Here is a 20,254-nt window from a genome sequence, read left to right as displayed (position 1 = left end):
TACACACTTCATGTCATTTCATGATATTGCAAGATGGTGGGGGCTTTGTATTAATGACTCTTGTCTTTACCATTCTGTTTCTTGCACTGTTCATTATCCCAATCATTGCAGCCCCTGCAACTTATCGCAGAGTGCAGGTTTTGCTAAATAAAACCTATTGAAACCATACTGCATCTTCTTCATTGCCTGTGTTTGAATGAGACACTGTGTTTATGTGAGAAAGGGGGACACTCTTGAGTCCATGCGTAAAAGCTGCCACAAATCACCTTTTACTGTTTGGGTTTTTGGTGAGGTGCTGCGTGTGAGCCGGAAGGGTTGGGACAACAGTTGCGATTTGTTATAGGACTGGCATAGTGACATAAGTCCTGTCATCCTTAAACCAGCAGTCTTGCCTAGAGCAAGAGTCCAACTATGACAGTACCTCAAGATGGAATGTGGTCGCCTTAAGCCACCCTTGGTGTCTAAGGACGGCTGCAAGCCCAATGATGAAATGCAAAGGAAGCAATGTCCATTGATAAGTCAATGGTTTCGGAAGCTGCTCTTTCTCCTTCTGGTAAGATTTTCCGTGCCTCTTGTTTTTTATCGTCTGGCAGAAAGTCGAGATTATGCCACAATATCTAACCACATCTGGCAGTCAAACCTCCCCGGTTTGCTAAGGCATTGGCTGCCTGCAACGTAGTTTCACAGATGGTCATGAATCTCTTGCCTATACTACTGAGTCTTCTACCCACCTAGTTAGGAGGGAAAGTGATAGGCGCAGAAGGATTCCTTGATCGCCTCTGTTCAGCCTGGGTGATCACTGAGTCTGGCTTTGGATGTCCCACGAAACATGCTTGTGCATCATTAATAAAATCAATCAGTGATTGTATAGCGCAACTACTCACCCGTTAGGATCTCAAGGCGCGCGGGAGGAGTGTAGCGTTTACCAGTGAGGAAGTTCTTAAAATAGCCATGTCTTCAGTTCCTTCGTGAAGCTAAGTAGGGAGGTGGTTTGTCTGATGTGGAGAGGGAGGGCGTTCCAGACGGTGGCTGCGAGGTAGGAAAAGGAGTGTCCTCCTGTTCTGGTTTTCCCGATGCGGACCAAAATCTGTGGGCTCGTATTTTTTGTCTATTTTAGGTAGGACTGCGGTGACTGTAGCTTGTGCCTTCATGACCTTTACGCCTTCTTCCCATACGCAATCGATTATTGGAATCGCTCTCACCGTTCTTCTTGACTGGTGTTTAGAATCATAAAGAAAGCAGTCAGACTGTCTGACAGTCATAGGAAGGTGAAACCTAGTCGTGACCCTTTCCATCAGAGCGTGAAAACCACCTATGTACTCTGGTGGAGAGTCTGCTGGTTGAGAAGGTGGAGGAAAAGGTGTGGGAATTATGTATTCATCCCATTCATTGCTATAGGATCGGACGTATTGAATTTCATCCTCCTCCACATCATCGTCAGTTAAAGGCGGATCTTGCATTGGTGGAACGGCAATGTGTGAGGGTGTAAGAACCCTTAAAGGAGGTATAGAAGGTGACATTGTTGGAGGAGGAAGTGGTTGCAATCCCACAGGTGTTGGGAAACGTGTACGGTAGTCTAATAACATGGCGTGTATGTCTTCTACTAATGCCACAGGAAGCTGAACCACGGGTTCCTGAATGGGTTCGATATATATTGCTTGCTCTTAGCAGCCGCGCGCTATGAGCGAAATGCCTGGGTGTAATATTGGACATATTTGTCATCATTGTCTTGGTATTTGACATTCAGGTGTAATGGGCTGTGTGCTGGGTCAAATAACCCTTCATCATCAGATTCTCCAGAAAATTGGCAGGAGGTAAAAGTGATATCTGCGAAGGATCTTGGTAAAATTGTCTGGATGATGGCGCTTGAAAGACAGGGGTAACTTGCAAACTTGAGGGTCTTTTCATTCTAAATGAAGGAGGTGTCGTCGAGAAGCGTGCCATCGACGTTGGAATACTTTGGTAGGATGATGAGGTTGTCTGTGTTATCATTGCTGATGGTTTTGTCGTCGTAGACCTGGTAGTTGTCGACAATGTAGTGGTCATCGTCGGTGTAGTGAATGTCGACGATGAAGCCTCCTCGACGGTGGAGATGTCGATGATAGAGGTGCCGTCAACAGTAAAGGCACCATCGACGGTGGAGGCATTGTCGACAGTGGATGCTTCGTTGGTGAAGGTGTCGCCGACAAAGCTTTAGTGGTGTCCGAGGTACCTCCGTCGACTGGGTGAAGGTTTTAGCTACCGTCACTAGTGCAAGTTTCTTCTTTGATGGAGATTTGGTAACATCAACGAGGACGAGCTAGAAGAAGATTTAAATTTTTGTGAGGAGATTGGTGAGGGATCATGGCTCGTTTTCTTAGTAGCTTTTTTATGACCCTGAGGAGACTCTAGTCATCTCTCTCTCTTTTTGTACTTTTCGGAAGAGGTGTAAGGGCTAGCAGTGTCCTCATCTTCAGAGATGAGATAAGATTTAGTTTTGAGTCCCTGTAACCAAATTAAGAACCTACTTTCTCTGTCTTTTAGGGTTTTGGTTGAGAGATCATCTTGGTGAAGTTTCTTCTTACCACAAGATCCACATGACCTGAAGAGTCCTTACTTACAAGAGTCTGACATAGTAAGAAATGGATGAATATATCAAACATAAGAACAAATAATGAGCAGAGCTAAGGGAGACTCCCTCTCACACATGCAGTACAAAATCTGAGGAATTCAGCCTCTCTTGGGAAGGTTCTACAAGGTGCTGTTGTTTGATTGGTTGTGACCTAGGTTTGGTTCTTTTTTGACAAATAGATATGGATAGACTATTGCAGTGGCTATCTATTGCACTGTACCATATTATTGTATATTGCACTGCATTTATTATGATACGGTGGGACTCCCACTTCGAGGCCAGGGAACATTCAAGCATGTGGATCTATGAAAGATCCAATACTGGAAAATATGATGTATCACTTGTAATATAAGGGGGATGTGTTGTTTTCATACTGAATAACTGGAGATACGAAAATCTTGGAATATTAGACTTGAAAATAAAATTGTATTGTGAACAAAATTTCGGAAAGCGACCAGGTAATTAATTGTTGGAGGTAAAAGAAACTAATAATGAATAATTGTTATCAGCAATTATTAATAAAGCATAAAGGAGTGAAATAGAAAATTAGAGGATAGGTGACAAGGTCACTGGGTGGACTATCCTCCCACAAAAGAAAATACATTTTACTATACACGGATTTCCTGAGAAAAGTAATCAGATATTTTTATAAAGAGGAATAAAAACGAGTCAGATAATAATCACACTCAGATGAATCACCCAAGACTAATCTGTGGGTGATTAAAGAGCCAAGAAATAACACAAGGAACCATCTTGATGTACGATTTGGTGCACTGGTATCAAATCTTGTTCAAGAGACATCTTGTTCTCCGGCACTGGAGATGGTTTCAAAAATACACTTTGGGACCTACTATGAAAACTATGTTGAGGTGCAATTCAGTAGCACTGTGACACAAAATGGAAATGTAAAGTTCTGAAAATATAGTCTCGTCACTAGTTCAATTCACAGACTTTACCCATTAAAAAACAAATTATGTTTATCAGTCTCTGCATGACACACAGATCATATTAATTTTAAGAACAAAATGCTTCTTTACCTGTTCTCCTTCAAGGCCCATCATTTTTGGGATTGATGGCCCACAAATATCAACGTCAAGGAGAGCTACCTAAAATATGTAAATGCAGAATTAGAAACGTATTTCTTACTTGAGTTTTTATAAAGTTACCTTCATACAACTTGTAGAACAGTCCACATCAGTACACAAAATGAAACAGTGAAAACTTATGACACCATACTGAGTACCAATGATATCCAGTGCCACAGTGAAACGAATCGATTCTGCACAAGATGGTTCACAGTAAACCTAAGGACTAACCACAAATTGCAGTCATTACCCCGCTCTTAGCAAGTGTTTTTCTAATTGTGCCAATGATACCGTCTTAAACTCTCTACAAGTTAGAGACTCATATCCTGCTTTTCCCTTCCAAATGTTACAAAGATCCTTTAGTTGTACTGTCGAAGCTACAGCATAAAATGTAAGCACTCTCCAAGCCCTCGCAGCCTTAGCTCAAAGGCAAAACTCCTTACTCCTTACACATATCACATAACTTCAAACAGGTAATCACGCTCTCCTTAAATGCAAGTCTCCGCAATATAAATGTAACCAACTCAAGTGGAATGATCACATAACTCAAGAGAACAAATGTTTCCACAAATGTGGTGGATAATAACTTGTAACCGCTAGCACTGGATAGTGTCATGTTCAGCAAATTATACGAGTTTCATTTTTTTTTTTTATCTTGTATATAGATCAAGTGTGCGAAGAATTCTGGGCTCTTTTCTGTCCCAACAGTATACATTCTTTTGCAAGGGAAAGAGAAGAGTAGTTTAAATTTTAACGTAGCTCGTGAAATATCCAGGCACTGGTAGGATTGTGGATTTGCATAGCACAAGAGAACAGACCTTAGGGAGCGAAGATACTGATGTGTCTGCTGTAAACTGGAAAAATGGATACGCACCCTCAAGCTTACCAAAGGCTGAAAGAAGGTTGCAGTCAGCTGGAATATAAGGGTCATACCTCAAACAGCAAAAAAAGAGCTATGTGTGTCCATTCCATGGGCATCTTTGACTACGGTTCTCAAACTTAGCCAAATGTGTCTCACTAGACACGGCCAGACACAAACCTACAAGACGAAAGTGAGGAACCTCCTTGTGCATCCAAATCTCATCCAGGAGAGACATCATCACTGCATCCAATGTAAAGGAAACGCTACATTAAAAGTGACAAAAGCGCAACTCTCTTGAAACAATTTCAAGAAGTTTGGCTCAACTAAAAGGTAAAATGATGAAAGAGTACAAGTGGAAACTAGAACACAAGAAAACACCCATACAATTAAAAGGTCATGTACTGCTGAGAACAGGCCAAGAGTGAACAGTGGCAACAAGCATTAACTGTTAATATGCAAAAGGGAAAATCTTCTTTTTAGAGCGGAAAATGCTAGATATTTTGGAACACCCAAAGAAACCAATCCAAATTGTTAAAAGTGGTCTGGTTCCATGAAGTTTGGTTCTTGGAAGTTTTTAATTCCCAATTGACCCAATTTATATGCACCACTTTTTCCCCAACAGTATACTTTTGTTGAGACACCACCCAACCCACATTTCATGTCAGTGCTGTGAGCGATCCGACTTGCACATTCTTCTTTCATTGTGGAGAACAACATATATGCCTCTACCATGTGTCAATCTCTAGCTCTCTTCTTGAACAGCCTGCTTTTTTAATGTTCTTCAAACAACATCTCAGATAACAGCTCCCTATGCCACGTTTTTACACATTTCCCTACCCCTTAAACCACCCCATATCATTCCAGATTTAGGGACCACATCATTTGACAATGTTTTCCCCCATCGGGGTTAAGCGTCCATGTTGCTGCATACCACTGCATGAAACCCTGAAAAGACAAGAATAATGATGGCAGTCGCAATCTCATTCTCCGAGGCCTGCAAGTCAGTCAGGAAATGGTTATTATACCATTGACACTGTTGACATTCAGTTATTTCCTTCACTAAATTCGAGAATGTACATGGTGTCCATTTACAGCCTGCCACAATACTGGCCTTGACACCATGACTGCAGGGACAAGCAGCAGTTGCTTTAAGCTGCGGAGTGACTGCAGACCGTATCCTACTAGACTCTTGCAGCAGCAACTTTCTCCAAAAACCACATTTCCTGAGGGTAATCAGAAACAAATTAGAATATCCTTTCATAGGTATTAAGTGTATCCCATAAGATGCCCCATTATGCAGTTAGGTACCAGATCCAATTCTTGGTCAAGGTTGCAGCTCTTTCTTTTGTACATGTGTCACCTCTACGTCCAGGACATATGTGCACTGCCCTCCCCTCCGGGTCTCCTGATGAAGTGATGTGTCACTTTGGTGTCATCGATCTGGTATGCTTAAAATTTCGCCAGGATCTAGAAGTCCCATAACGTGCTGCCACTTGTTTTAGCGCCATCGGCTCCGAGGAGTGGATGGAAACACTTTGTACTGCAGCAGGCTTGAGACCAAAAGGGACATGTCTCTCAGGGTTGGAAGAGCAACATTATCAAGGCCCATTGCCTAAGGTCTGTTCATCAGTCATCCTTCCCAGGCTCTGTCAGTCAGAAGTCTACCACAGACCACCATGAGTGTTCCACGCCGCTCAACTCACAGACTTCTCCAATCGGAGTCTGCAGTCATAGGGGATTTCAACAGTGAATATGATTACATTCGAATATACAGTTTCATTATTTTTATGATCTAGGAGCTTCATTCTGTTTATTGTTCCCTTCTTGATTCCGACATAAGACACAAGTTTGTTCTCCTGAAAGTTTCTTGCGGCCTTGTGGAGCTTCCATTGGAAGTGGTATTTTTTTTTTTTTTAACGTAGTCTCCTGTCGCTTTTAAATCGGTAAAATAATTTTGACCTGTTGCACAGTAGGATCTGTAGTTTTTCAGGATGCAACTTTCATACTTAAAACTATCATCTCAAAGTATGACCCTGACATGCCTAAATCGATTCTTGGCATGTTAATCATTCCAAGGAATAGTGTCTCTAACCTAATAGCATACAATCCTAGCAGTGATGGGGTGAGAAGCCCATCTTAGGTACAGGGAGGGAGATGAGGGGCATTGGGGTGCAAAGGACCTGTGAAATCTTTCCACAAAAAAGACATCTGAAAGACTGGCCTCTTGAGGTAAAGACAGTACTAGATTTTCAAGACATAGCTTCATGATCTCTTCTCCAATTTATCTGGGATGCCAAAAAATGCACATGATTTATTCATGCTCTCTCTTATTGGTGGTCTTGTAGCATCATGTTACCACTGGTAATTCTGCTGTGAGAAATTGCATTGCCCTCGAGCGCTCTGATGATGTCCTAATTGTTCATCCTCTGTTTCCAGAAACATTTTTTCTGCCTCATTCTAGAACTCACCTGCAACTTTCAATATTCTCCACCAAAGTTGGCAAGTACATTTCTAGCTACCTAAACAATTATTGGGGAGGTTTGGTGTGGAGCTGTCAAGAGTCTTGAGTTGGAGGCCTCCATCAAAAACTTGCTTTTATAATGGAAGGTAAACTTCAACCATAACTGAGTCACTAATGCTGACACTACTGTAGGTAAATTAACAGTTTGTGAATCCAGTAGCTTTCGAACGACACATCAATGTAAAGCATTGAAACCGGATGTATGAAAATGGACCCCCTTTTCCTCCTACTAGGAGAAACAAATCCAGGGAAATGAAATTGTTGGGAAGCGTGAACCTTGTTACTTCAGTAACACCCCAGTACTGCTTCATGAATTTGAGACTGGCGTTTTTAATAAACCTGCAACGTTCTTGAAATAACTGAACTTAACTTTCTACAAGACGTAAAGTTGGAGCAGTGTTTTTAGGTCACGCACTCAAGCAGTCAAGACCTGTTGTATTCTATTCTGTGGGCTTTAACTACGCCCATCACTTTCATTTGTTCTTGAGCTTGCCTTTCAAAAATACCTTGATATCATTGCTACATGCTTTACGTTTGTCCCGCCTTTGGGCAGTTTTGTTACTGCCTTGGACGCCAACCCTGTTACATGGATAATTGCACGATTGCCTATATGTTTTGCTGTGAACTACACTTTGAATCAGCTTGTTTTTTTCTAGTTGGCAGATATGTCCCAGACTACAGGAGGCCAGAGCAACAAGGGTGAAGCGGACAGTGGTCGGCATTGGTGTTACACTAAAAGATACGTTTACAGGGCAGCTAACCTCTGAAAAGCCAAAGCATTTTAAATTGTGTTGTTTCCTCACACAAGTGGCAGAACCGTCACCTGTTCATGTGACTATAACCCACATTTGACAACTCTGTCTAGTATTTGTTGTCCATTTTCAGTCTATAAATAGTTTTACAGTAATTACAGAACTTACCAATAACAACAATTAATCCCATGGCGGAGAGACGTTTGGGAGAGGCAGTAGCAACCTCGGCAAAATTCTTGGTTAATTTAGGCTTGTTATTGGATATGGATTGTGCTTCCTGTATGCGTTCACTGAAGGGAGGTCAACCATTGCGTACAGTTTTTTTTACAATGAGTTTATTTTTGAGTTGTTACGATCTGCTTTTTTTTTCTTTTTTTTTTTGCAGAACTTGGTTCACATAGTTCCAAAGTGGATGTTTGTACTTTTATGGATCAAATCTGATTATTATTTATTCAAGTTATAAACATTACAAATGCAGCTCCTCTAACTAATGCAATCACAAGGCAATATTACTTGTCTGGAGGTGCAGAGTTAGGCCACCACGATCCACTTCTAAACAATCTTGCCCCAGTAGGCCACCCTTCACCCTCCTCTGCTTTCTCACACCCCGGAAGGGGACGTCCTCAGTCATATGCTGCAATATGAAGCGTACTCCAGGTGTAGTGATATAAAACATGAATAAAACCTTAACTTTGTTTCACTGCCACCGGCACGTCATACAGCAATCACTCAATTCCCGGCCTTACTCCAATGTGATCCTGGTCCTCCATAAAGTCTCCACTGCTCACTTATTCCCATTCGCTCAAGTCAACTCCAGCACTCTTAAATAGGCTGGACAGGTCAATTCTGTGAACTCCGTGGATAGTATCTGTAAGAATGGTTGCCAGAGTTCCCTAAAGTCACCACTGCGCTGCTGTGAAGTCAAAGTAAGCTTTTCCATAGCGAGAATGAACCACAGCTTATGAAGCCATGATGTTAATGTCGGGATTTTGTCAGTACCCCACATAGCTAATATCAGCTGCAGTGCTGCGTTTAGGGCCAAGGCCATCTGCAACCCTTTCAATGATCTCAAGGGGAAAGTGAGCGGGTTAGGCAGGCCCAGCAGAGTGTACGCAGGGAATCTGGGGATCGGAGTATCAAACGCTGCGTCAATAGTGTCTATAATATTCTCCCAATACCGATGAAGCTTAGGGCACTACCATAGTAGGTGCACAAGCGACCCCCCGCCCCCACACCCCCTCCAACAGAGGCTGGACTTAGTGGGATCCCAAGCCTGAATCCTTGCTGGGGTGTAGTACCAATAGGAGGCCACCTTAAAGGCTGTCTCTGTACCTGCTGCATCGTAAGCCGTATGATGTGTCCTGTAGAAGATGCCCTCCCACTCCTCATCAGACAATTCCCTTTCCAGTTCCCTCTCCCACCGCAGCTGACCCTTAGTCTTAGGCGGACGGGCCTCCCCCTGTAAGAGACCGTAAAGCTCCGAGATCACCCGCTTATCGTCCTTTTTCACTAGGATCCTTTTTTCAAACTGTGTTAACGGCCTATCTATTAATGCTCTATTAGCTGGCAACATGGCCCAGTGTCGTATTTGATAATACATCATCCTGTCCGCCTCTGTTAAGCCATATGTCTCCCTCATCTGGTCAAAGGAGATCACCCCCTGCTCGTCAAAAATATCCAAACCTTTTGCAGCCCCCTTCGTACCAACGGTGCAGTGCTTCCCGCTGCAGGCCCGGTCCAAAATCAGGAATATCACCCAGGGGGGTCATTGGGGATGGGAACGTCGTCAGTCCCAATCTGCTAGCCACCACATCCCACACCCTCACCGTTACTTCCGTGACAGGGGATGTGTACAGCCCGCGCACTCTATGGTGGCGCCGGAGCCAGGGCTCCTTCCATAGATGGGAGCCCGCCACCGCTTGGTCCATGAAGCACCAATGTTTCTCGGAAGACGGGCAACTCCATTCTAATACAAAACGCAATTGTGCTGCCTGAAAGTATCGTAAAAAGGCAGGGGACCGCCAGTCCTCCCACCTCCTTGGGGCGATACAACACCCGACGTGGAAGCCGGCCGCCCTTCCCTCCCAAATGAATCTCGGAACCGCTGTTTGAAGGGTTGCAATCGTTCGTGGCGGGGCGCCACCGGAAGTGCCTGAAACACATACAGAACGCGTGGTAGGATGGTCATCTTCACCGCCGCCACCCTACCCAACCAAGACAGTTTAAGTCTCCCCCAGGTCCCTAGATCGCGCTGCACCTCCCGGGTCAGTTTCGAGTAATTCAGCGTCGCCGTATGAGCAACAAGGTGCTAAATCAATCCCCAAATACGGGAGTTTCGAGGAAGCCCATATAAAATGGAATTGGGCCTTCAGATCTCTTTCATGCTCGGCACTGATAAACCTGCTCATGGCCTGCGACTTTAGCATATTAATCCGGAATCCCGAGACCCGGACAAATTCATCTAGTATCCCCATTAGTGCGGGCAGTGAGGTCGCGGGTTCCACCAGGGTAAGAATCAGATCATCCGCATACAATGAAATGATGTGCTCATCGCCCCCAAACTTCACGCCCGTGATCTGAGGGTTATCCCGTAGCCACTGCGCCATGGGCTCCATATAGAGCGCAAACAGGAGAGGCGAAAGCGGGCACCCCTGCCAGGTCCCTCGTTGAATTGAGAACGCCAAAGAGAGCGTCCCATTAACCCGGACCGCCGCCCGAGGCGCCTGATACAACGGATCCATGCCATAAAACCGGGGCCCAACCCAAAGCGCTCAAGCACCCTGAACAGGTATGGCCAATGGACTCTATCGAACACCTTTTCAGCATCAATAGAAAAGAAGAGCGCCTCCCTGCGTGAGCGATCGGTTATATCCAATAGATGAAGCAATCGCTTGGTATTATCAATACACTGCCTGTGCGGTATAAATCCTGCTTGATCGGGATCCACAAGGCCCGGCATATAATAATTGAGACGGTGTGCCAGTATTCCAGTGAACAATTTGGCATCGATATTCAAGAGGGAGATCGGCCTATAGGAGGCGCATTCCTCGGGATTCTTCCCCGACTTAGGAATAACCACAATAGTGGCATCCAGCATACTGCCCGTGAGAGCACCAAGCTGTCGAAGGGAATTAAAAAGCCACACTAATATCGGTACAAGTTCCATACAGAAAGTCTTATAGAAAAGTGCCGAGAAACCATCGGGCCAGGTGACTTCCTGACCTGCAAACGTGCAATTGCTGATATGACCTCTTCCGCCCTTATAGGTTGATCTAATTAAGTCGCCTCTCTCTCGGCCAAAGAAGTAATTGCTATACCCTCTAGGAAGGCCTCAGGAGCTACATTACCAGGATCCTCAGCCCCATATAGTCCCTGATAGAATTCTGCAAACGCCTCCGCAATTTGATCGTTCGCGTGCGCTTCGGCTCCCGAGGGAGAACAAACCATTTTTATCATTGACGCCGTGCGCTGCGCATGTAGCCGGTGTGCCAATAGCTTCCCACATATATTACTTCCTATATAATACTTATGCTTAAGGCGCGCTACTGAATACTCTGCCCTGTCCCAATCTAACCTCTTCAACTGCTTCCTTACTTTCTCAAGCTCTCGCCAGACTCTTGGAGCACCGGTATGTTTATGTGAACGCGCAAATACCATCACTCTCTGTTCTAAATTCTCTCTCAACAGTCTCCTTGCTTTATTATCCCTGGCGGACAGCGACATCACCTCGCCTCTCACCACAGCCTTCAGTGCCTCCCACTATTATTGCACTACGAATAGCCTCTACTGTTGCACTGTTCTGAAGCACTGAGTCCCTGAATCGCCACCCCGATGCCCCCACCCGCTCCATACTCATAAAAACCTCAACAGTAACCGGAGCGTGATCCGACAGGGCTCGAGGCTCAATCGCTAACTCCCTAACTCGGGGAAGGAACTCTTGCGAGGCCAAGAAAAGGTCAAGCCTAGCGTATGTCTTAGTCTCTGCTGAGTAAAAGGAATAATCCCTTAGCATGGGGTGTGCCCTCCTCCACACATCCTCCAAGCCGCACTCACCCAGCCACTGACGACCAGCCGCTGTCAAAGACCCCGTCTGCCCATAACGGTGGCCTGAGCGGTCCAAGTCACCATCCATCACCAGGTTAAAATCGCCCCCCACCAGGATGGCACCGTCCGGAGATTGCAGCAGCGGGGTCAAAGCCTGTTTTAGGAAGACTTCTTGCTGGGTATTAGGCGCATATAAGGAAGCAATAGTAAAAGAAAAAGCCCCCAACCTCATTCTCATGGCCAGAAGCCTACCTTGCACCTCATGCAGTTTTGTCACCACTTCCCCGGGGAATGAGCGCGCTAATAGTATCGCAACCCCTGCATGCTTCGATGATGCTGAAGACCAAAACTGCCTAGGGAACCACTTAGAGCGCATGCGATAAATGTCCTTTTGGACGAGATGTCTCCTGCAGCAGGCATATGTGACTCCCTGATCTCTCTAACGCAGACAGGATGGCTAGCCCCTTCGTTGGATTATTGAGCCCACGGACATTCAAGCTTGTACATTTAATAATCATACCATAAAATGGAAGCAGTAATCAAGAAGGGAGAGACCTCATGGGAAGACCACCCCCCAGGCCAGATCATCAAACGCCAGGGCCTGAGAATATCTCCACACAAAAGCCAGCATTACAGGGATACCCACCAACATTCAACCAATGCGCACCACAGGTGCTCACAACCAAGAAGTCCTCGCACATCCATCTTCACGAGGAAAAGTCTCCACAGGGCAGTAGAACCGTTCATGTTTGGCGAACCAGGTCCATCGCCCCCGCCGCCCCGACCCTCTTCAGCGGCCAGCAGGCCGTAAGCATCGCAGCCATCCGCAGTTCGGTCCTCTCTGATCTCCCCTCCTCTAGGCATGAGTTCCGGTGACCATGCTGTTCAGAACGGATTCCCGTTCCGACCTCAGCTCCGAAGCCATAGGGCGCTGCAGTTTCCTTCTTTTCTCCTACCGCCGCCAACGTGAGCGTTCCCCACCAGGCAAGCTTGCTTTCTCGCTCACGTCCTGGCAACGCTCCTCCAAGCCCAGGATCCAATTTGCTTCCGATATGGATCTCACTTGCCGGAGCTGTTCCTCCCACCGGAAGACTAGGCGGAACGGGTGGCCCTAGGAGTAAGACACCTTGTGCGCCCGCAGGTGCTCCGTAATGGGCTTAAATTCTCTCCGCCTCTGCAAGGTCCGCACAGAGAGGTCGTGGAATAATTGGAGCTCATGTCCTCTAAAAAGTACCAGCTGAAGATTGCGAGCCCACTGTAGGATATTCTCTTTAAGCCCAAAGTTGTGGACAAAAGCTAGGATGTCCGGGGGGCGGTCTCCAGGGCCACCAGCGCGGCCCACACAATGAACTCTATCCAAGACTATCTCCTGGGTCTCATCCGGGCCCAGCAGTGAGCGAAACAGGCCCACCACGTAGTCCCCAATGTCCTCCTTCTCCGCCCCCACCGGGGCCCCTCTGATGCGAATATTATGTCTCCTCAAGCGATTTTCCAAATCCTCGACCGCTATTTGGAGGAGGTCCTGCTGCTCTCGGAGGCAGACGACCTGTTGCAGGCCCGCCACCTTCTCGCCTCGAGAAATCTTGCCGTCTTCCATCTGCGCCACTCGCTCTCCCAGGGAGGTAACCTCTCCACGCAGCTCCTTCACCTCCTGAGAAATGTCCCTACGAAGCTCCCGGATGTCACTCCGGAGCGAGTCAAACAGTGCGCTTAAAAAGCCCTTCGTGACCGGGGAGCACTCATCCGGGTCCATCTCCGTCCGCCCCTCTAGGGATTTCGTCGCCGGTGGATCCTCAGCCACACCACCCGATGCCAGGCAGGCCCCCGTCAACATTTCTCTGACTGATTGCTCCCGCTTGGATTTGGATGCTGCCATGGCACGCGCGCGCGGTCACAGTTCACTGGGTCTCTCCACAAGCTTTGTCTGGGACTGAGTCACCAGAAGCCGCCGTATGAAAGATTGCGCTTGGCGTTGCAATTTGGAGCCTCCTCTTACCAATCGTCGCCTCTCTGTAGCGTCCGCACCATCACTCAGGGGCCCGCACTTACTTCTCCACCTTGCGAGTGATTATAACAGAGGTTTACGTGCTCAGTGGCTGCAGATGCAGCACCTTGCACAATGAGAATACAAAGAGAGCACAACCTTCATGTTCATAATTATTCTGTTACAAATTATTTGATTTCTGACATTTTTCCGTCACTGACCTCGAAGTCCTGGTGTTAGCACTCTTAAAATTTTAGCACTTGATAATATGCTCTTTATTACATTCTTTTTTCATAAAAAGATCGCAATTTTCCTGCGTTGTGGGGCATTTCGACTTTCTGCTGGATGCCGCCTGCCTTGTAATAAGTACACAGAGGTGGATTAATGGCTCTTGTTTACAAATAGGCCATCTTGCAGATGGTCTTTTTATTCAGATATAGTACATGGAATTTTGCTGCATTCTACAGGGGGGTACACTGCAGAGGCAGTAGCATCATACAACATCTGGCATTTGCTCCTTGAGTTTTTGGCTCATAGTGGTATTAATCGGATAGGGGGACACCACTGTTTACTGAAGAAAGAAATCCACATTTGACTTATGACCCACGCCATTTACTATGTAAAGGCTTAAAATAATATTGTTAAGCACAGTGCACTTCCTTGTTGTGACTAGTGCCGCCCTACACTACATTGTAATTAAATTGACAGGCAAATAAATACATTACTTTTCTTCAGCTCTAGGATCGGTCCCCAAGCATGATTGGAATATAGGCAGTCAGCTCTGTACCTTTGATACTGAATTCCAAGCAACTACATTATTGTTTGGCACAATGCACCTTCCTCACTTGCACTTTTCAGCCATCATTTTTAATTTTGGATGCAGATAGAAGAAGATAAATGGAAGTGCTTTAGTTATATGCAGGGCAACTGGAATTATGTGGCAGGAAAATACCAAATTATGAGGTAGGGTTGACCAATCTATGTGGCAATAAAAGTCCAGTTATGAATTTACAACGCCAATAACTAACTCAGCAAATGTGAGACCCAATGCATTGCAAATGCTTGTTAAAAGTATTATTAGAAACCATTAATATTCTCAGATAAAAGCAGAGACTGAGTCATCAACAATGAAGGAACAGCAATACGGAGCTATCAATATCAAAACTCAACATACAATGGTCTTATAATCACTAAAAATCAATTTTATTTGCCACAGAAGTAAACTGAATTAGTGATGTTTATTGTTACTTTATAACCAAGGTTCAAATTTTAGATAAAATTTGACTTCTCACCCATATAGCACATCTTCTAAATTGTGACCAAGGAGTAATCAAACGTAAAACCAGAGAATAGGTTTGAGAGACACAAAAAATTAAGAATATGTTACGTAAACCATTGACTTTATGAGTAAGCAAACAATGCACAATAACGTGCTAACCTGTTTGGTTTCATCCTCAGCCAAGCCATGGGCTAAGTGGGCACTGAAGGTGCTCTTGCCAACACCACCTTTTCCTGATAAAATAAGAATCTTGTGTTTGACAGACATCATTTTCTCCTTTATTCTCTCGATAGCTGTAGAAGAAGCAAGAATTACTTAATAGTGCCGTGGGCCGTGGTTAACAATGCTCACAACAAACAGTGTAAGTCCTGCTAAGGGCAGAATTAAAGAGTTGAACATTCTCTTTGGCGCGTATTCCAAACTAAAGCTATTATCGAAATAACACAAACACATTGAGTTAATAGTATAAGCATAAAAATAGAATAATACACTTAAAGCCATGCCCCTCGGGAAGGTTACTGAAGATGTTCTTGTTGCAGATTTGCCTAGGACGAGAAACTATCCTGCACCCATGTTGGTTCACAGAGACTCTCAGCTCAAGACCTTATGGATGTAGGTTGTCAGGCAACGTTTCACACTAATCACTTGCAAGGCTTGGCCGCAGAATCATAGGACATGGAGAATATTCATGCTGTTTATACCTCTGATTTGTGGAAATCTTTAGAGGCTGTCAGATACTATCCACTAAAATGTAGGATGCTCATGGGCGCAGCTACGTCAACAAGCAGATGACACTGTATTTATTGCTCGACTGCACCAAGGTCGGTTTGCAGAGGTTACTTTCAACCATGGAATAGTACAAACAGATTAGCTATCTGAAGGTTAAGCTCACCAAAACGAATATCTTTATTTTAGTTGCATGCTGTAATGAACAGGTTGCCTCTTTTTCCATAATTTGCAGGTAGCTCATGCATCTGGTTATAATGATCAGAGTCTTTTCATTGAAAAAAGAGAAGGCTGTAAAACGCAAATAGCTCAATTAAAAGCAAAACTGCAAAGCTTGCCAGAGAATAAAGCATTTACATTCTAAACCACGCAGCTCTGGCGATCAATCAATTTCCTTTGTAGCCAAGGCAAAGCTTCTACCTACTTTGACTTACTGAACTGATGTTTGCCCCGGCAAGCTGTCAAACCATCATGATCTGGCACAATCCACAGATTACTAAACATCATCTGGGATAGGATTTCCCTCTTCACAATCTCAAATTCGTCCTGAATTGAACGTAATAGAATAAACACACTACAAACACAGTATTTGAAACGTAGTCATCATTCGAGATCTGCAGTCACGGATTGGACCAGAAGTCTGTTTTAGTTAGAAAACAGTGTACGTTTGCAGGATCGGAAAGAGGGATGGACCAATGATTTGAATATTTTGTTATTTAAAGTTAATGTACTGCAGGAGTGAAATGTGAGGACTCGTTTAGTGAACTTGAAGAAGGCACTGAGAGTCAACATAGGGCAGAAAAGTGTTGAGTATGACCTTGACAAAATTTGTGGGCAAGAAGAATGCAACACTAGTGAAGGAGATCTATATCAATGGGGTTACTGACAGATAGTTTATGTTCTTCTTAGTGATAGCTGCTGAACTCAGGGTAGCACAAGCTAAACCGTTGAGGAGGAGGGCGGCCAGCTGGTTCTATGGCTATATGTATGTCTCCCTGATTCACCTTCTGTGTTCATGCCTAGAGAACACAAGAGTGCAGAAAATATTTGAAACCAATAATGAAGACTAGACATGTAATCTGGTCTACTGGTGTTTAAACAGCATATTCCTTCAGTTCACAGGGCTTTTTTTGTTTTGTTTTATATAACATTCACGGACCTTACATTGAATCGAAGGATACATGTACTCAGCTTGGTCTGATAAATACATGTACTCAGCTTGGTCTGATAAGGCCTGCTTTTTGGGACACTTTCCATCTTGGCGACATGCTATATCTACCTAGTCACATGTCTGTAATGTATATAGCCCAGGGTGCGCCCTATGTTGTCCTTATATGGTCTAAGTGCAACTGATATTTGACTTCATTTGAAAGCCCTGTCATCTATTATGTCCTAAGAATCCTAAGAAGGATCTTAAGTTTTTGGCTTCAATCCCTTTCTGATATCTTGTTTATTAATATAATGAATTTAAATAATCCTCAATAATCTTTATTATGAATCTCATATTCACACATACTAAAACAAAACTATGTAAACACACTACGGGGAATGGTCTTCATAATGCAACAGTCCTCTTGGCCTGACAAGGTTTACCTGTACTATTAGGTCCAATCCAGTCCCCACAATGTGTGTGGGTGGGTGGGGGGGGGGAGAAGAGGGAGGCGAGGTGGTGTCCATCTGTCTCTCTCTCACACACACACACGCTAAAGTGACGCTATAGCTAGATCTGGTAATAAAAATTTTATGTTAAAAGACCTTAAAAATTCACATAAAAAACAATGGTTATAGTGACTTAAAACATACCATTTTAAACTTTAATGAAGCTGAAGTTCACCAGTTATAGTTTACTGTGCTAACTATAATTTGTGCCTCCATGTACAGCTTACGACCTCACATTAAATCTCTCATGACATGATCAAGGACATCATTGACATCACTGACACTGCTACTACACATGCCTATTGGCTTTGTCAGGGGTCAGTCCATAAATATATGAAAACAAGCCTTTGGTTTTGTCAACAACAGTAAACACTGTCATCGTCTTTATTTTACACTTCTCAGGTCACATAATGCAACTGTTTGACCAACTTGAAAGAATCCATTCAGTTCTTAGCTTAAGAGAAAATGCTCCAGCTCTGGGAGAGCTAGAAAACAGCATGAATTTTTCCTGGTGTCACGTTGTACATAACTAAAGATACATAGGATTACTTTAAAAAGATTATTTCTAGATGGCTGATGCACTCCCTGTAGGCCCCATCAAACAACACTCTGAACTCTTGGGCAATACAGGTTCACCACCCGGGCAGTCCGGGCACGGTAGATGTTATTTTTCTGCTTGAGCACCATATTTGAGTTCAGCACTATTTCAGGTCTTGTATAAATGTTTTGTTTACAGTGTTAATCATAAGCACCTCAATGAATCTGATGCTGAAGAATCATGCTGTGTCAAATGGTGGGAAATGTTTCAGTTTGGGGAAAACATAGCACCATCTCTCAGGATGTTTTAAGAACACTACATGGCTATGTATATAAATTGTTCATTAAAGCTCCTAATTTAGTAGGCTGGGCTGCACATGTGAGAGCTACTTAGAGGGAGCCATTCAGCTACTAGTTCACTCACAAGCTACTCGTTGGAGGCGCTTGATATTATATAACAGTTGTTCCCAACCTTTTGACTTCTGTGGACCCCCACTTTATAATCACTGGAACCCGGGGACCCCGCTCAATCATTACTGGAATTCGGGGACCCCTTACTGAGTTATTACTGGAAGCTGAGGACCTCGGCCGAAAACATTGTCGATGATTTGCAACACATTGATCAAATACATACACATTTTATTTAATTTAACAAATATAAATAACTAGATTAAAAAAATAATTTTAATAGGAAGGTTGGAGCTTTTCTGAATTCAATTGAAGCCACACATTGTCCATACTATATTTAAATTGATGCACCTGCACTGTTCCCACAAAACAATCTAAGGCTACCAATTTAATTTTTAGCATCCAATTTCAATTTCCTTGACGTTTAAAGTATTTTTTTAATGTTTAATTGCACATTTAGCCAATTCATTTATATACACTTTATTAATCTGTTGATATTATTCAATTTTCTAAGAAGGCGAGGACACTCAGGGGTCTCCGGACCACAGGTTGGGAACCACTTTTAAACAACAATCATAGGTGAAAGAAAGCAAGCGGGGAAGGGGGAATACAGCAGTGGTCAGGTGGGACGAGAAGCGGGCCACGCTCCAGGACGAGGGTCTGCAGGGTCCGGCAGTTTCAGGGTGATGTAAAAATGTAGGCATAACTGTGATATGAAAAGCGAAGACGTACTGTTCTGACCACATAAATCACGAGGAGTGTGTTTTCCGACAGAGCTCTGTGCACTAGCTAAACAGAGCTTTTTCGCAATTGTGAGGTAATGAAGCTTCACAGTGTTCACGCAAGGGGACGCGGTTATCTCTTCTGCACAATAGGATTATTCAGATGATCGTACCTGGATCTGATGCCGCAGACCCTGCCCCCGATGCACACAGCGATTGGTTGGGACATCCCTGGCAGGCTGATCCTTTACCGGCTTCACTGCTGTTGCTCCCCGGACAATCTACGTGAAAATACGATATGAAAATGTGGTTCGGGTCGGATGGGAAACTGACGGCGGCTGCTGCAGTTAAACACTTTTATATGACACAAGTTACTCACTGCCAGGCGCGTTTTCTGGAACATCAGCCATCAGTGCGAGGGACACTAACACCAAGAGAGACAAATGACGGACTATGTTATCCCAACGTGGGGGGAAAAAAACACGGAACTAGGAGGCCCAGCCTTCATAGAAACAAAAGACAGACCCAATGTGTGACGCACAAAATAAATAACTAGCCCAGGAGTCCCCAACCTTATCTTTAATCAGAGCTACTTATAATCAATAAAAATCATTCTGGGCAATAATAGGTGTTGCAGGTAATACACAATAGTGATAGATCAAATGCCCCTGGCACTAGGGTAATAATATTAGCAACAAACCTCCCCAATGCTACATTATTTATCACTCAAATATCAACTTTAACCCCTTCGTTGCCAGGTCTTTCCCCCTCCTGTGCAGAGCTTTTTTTTTTAGCTATTTGGGGCAGTTCGGGTTTAGGCCCTCATAACTTTTTCTCCACATAAGCTACCCATGTCAAATTTGCGTCCATTTTTTCCAACATCCTAGGGGTTCTAGAGGTACCCAGACTTTGTGGGTCCCTGTAGGAAGTTGGCTCTGTATGTGCTATTTCAAAGTAAGGAATAGCATGCACAGAGTCCAAGGGTTCCCCTTAGAGGTAAAATAGTGGTAAAAAGAGATAATACTAATGCTCTATTTTGTGGTAGTGTGGTCGAGCAGTAGGCT

At 44.3% G+C, this 20,254-nt stretch overlaps 1 protein-coding gene across 1 annotated transcript in view; it reads right to left on the bottom strand.

Annotated features, from left to right (window-relative positions):
• Nucleotides 1-19,651, bottom strand: part of NUBP1 (NUBP iron-sulfur cluster assembly factor 1, cytosolic) — a 320,559-nt gene extending 300,908 nt beyond the window's left edge. Inside the window, exons 1-4 of the mRNA XM_069210416.1 lie at nt 19,570-19,651; nt 19,364-19,471; nt 15,298-15,431; nt 3,649-3,717 (exon numbers count right to left, since the gene is read on the bottom strand). Of these exons, the coding sequence (XP_069066517.1) occupies nt 3,649-3,717; nt 15,298-15,431; nt 19,364-19,471; nt 19,570-19,600 (342 nt within the window). The 5' untranslated portion in view covers nt 19,601-19,651. The remainder of the gene's footprint in view (nt 1-3,648; nt 3,718-15,297; nt 15,432-19,363; nt 19,472-19,569) is intronic.
• Nucleotides 19,652-20,254: the final 603 nt, after the last annotated feature.

This window comes from Pleurodeles waltl, chromosome 10, assembly GCF_031143425.1.
Source record: "Pleurodeles waltl isolate 20211129_DDA chromosome 10, aPleWal1.hap1.20221129, whole genome shotgun sequence".
In the NCBI taxonomy this organism is placed as follows: domain Eukaryota; kingdom Metazoa; phylum Chordata; class Amphibia; order Caudata; family Salamandridae; genus Pleurodeles; species Pleurodeles waltl.
The sequence above is the reverse complement of the archived record's forward strand: the minus strand, read 5'-3'. Positions and strand labels throughout refer to the sequence as shown.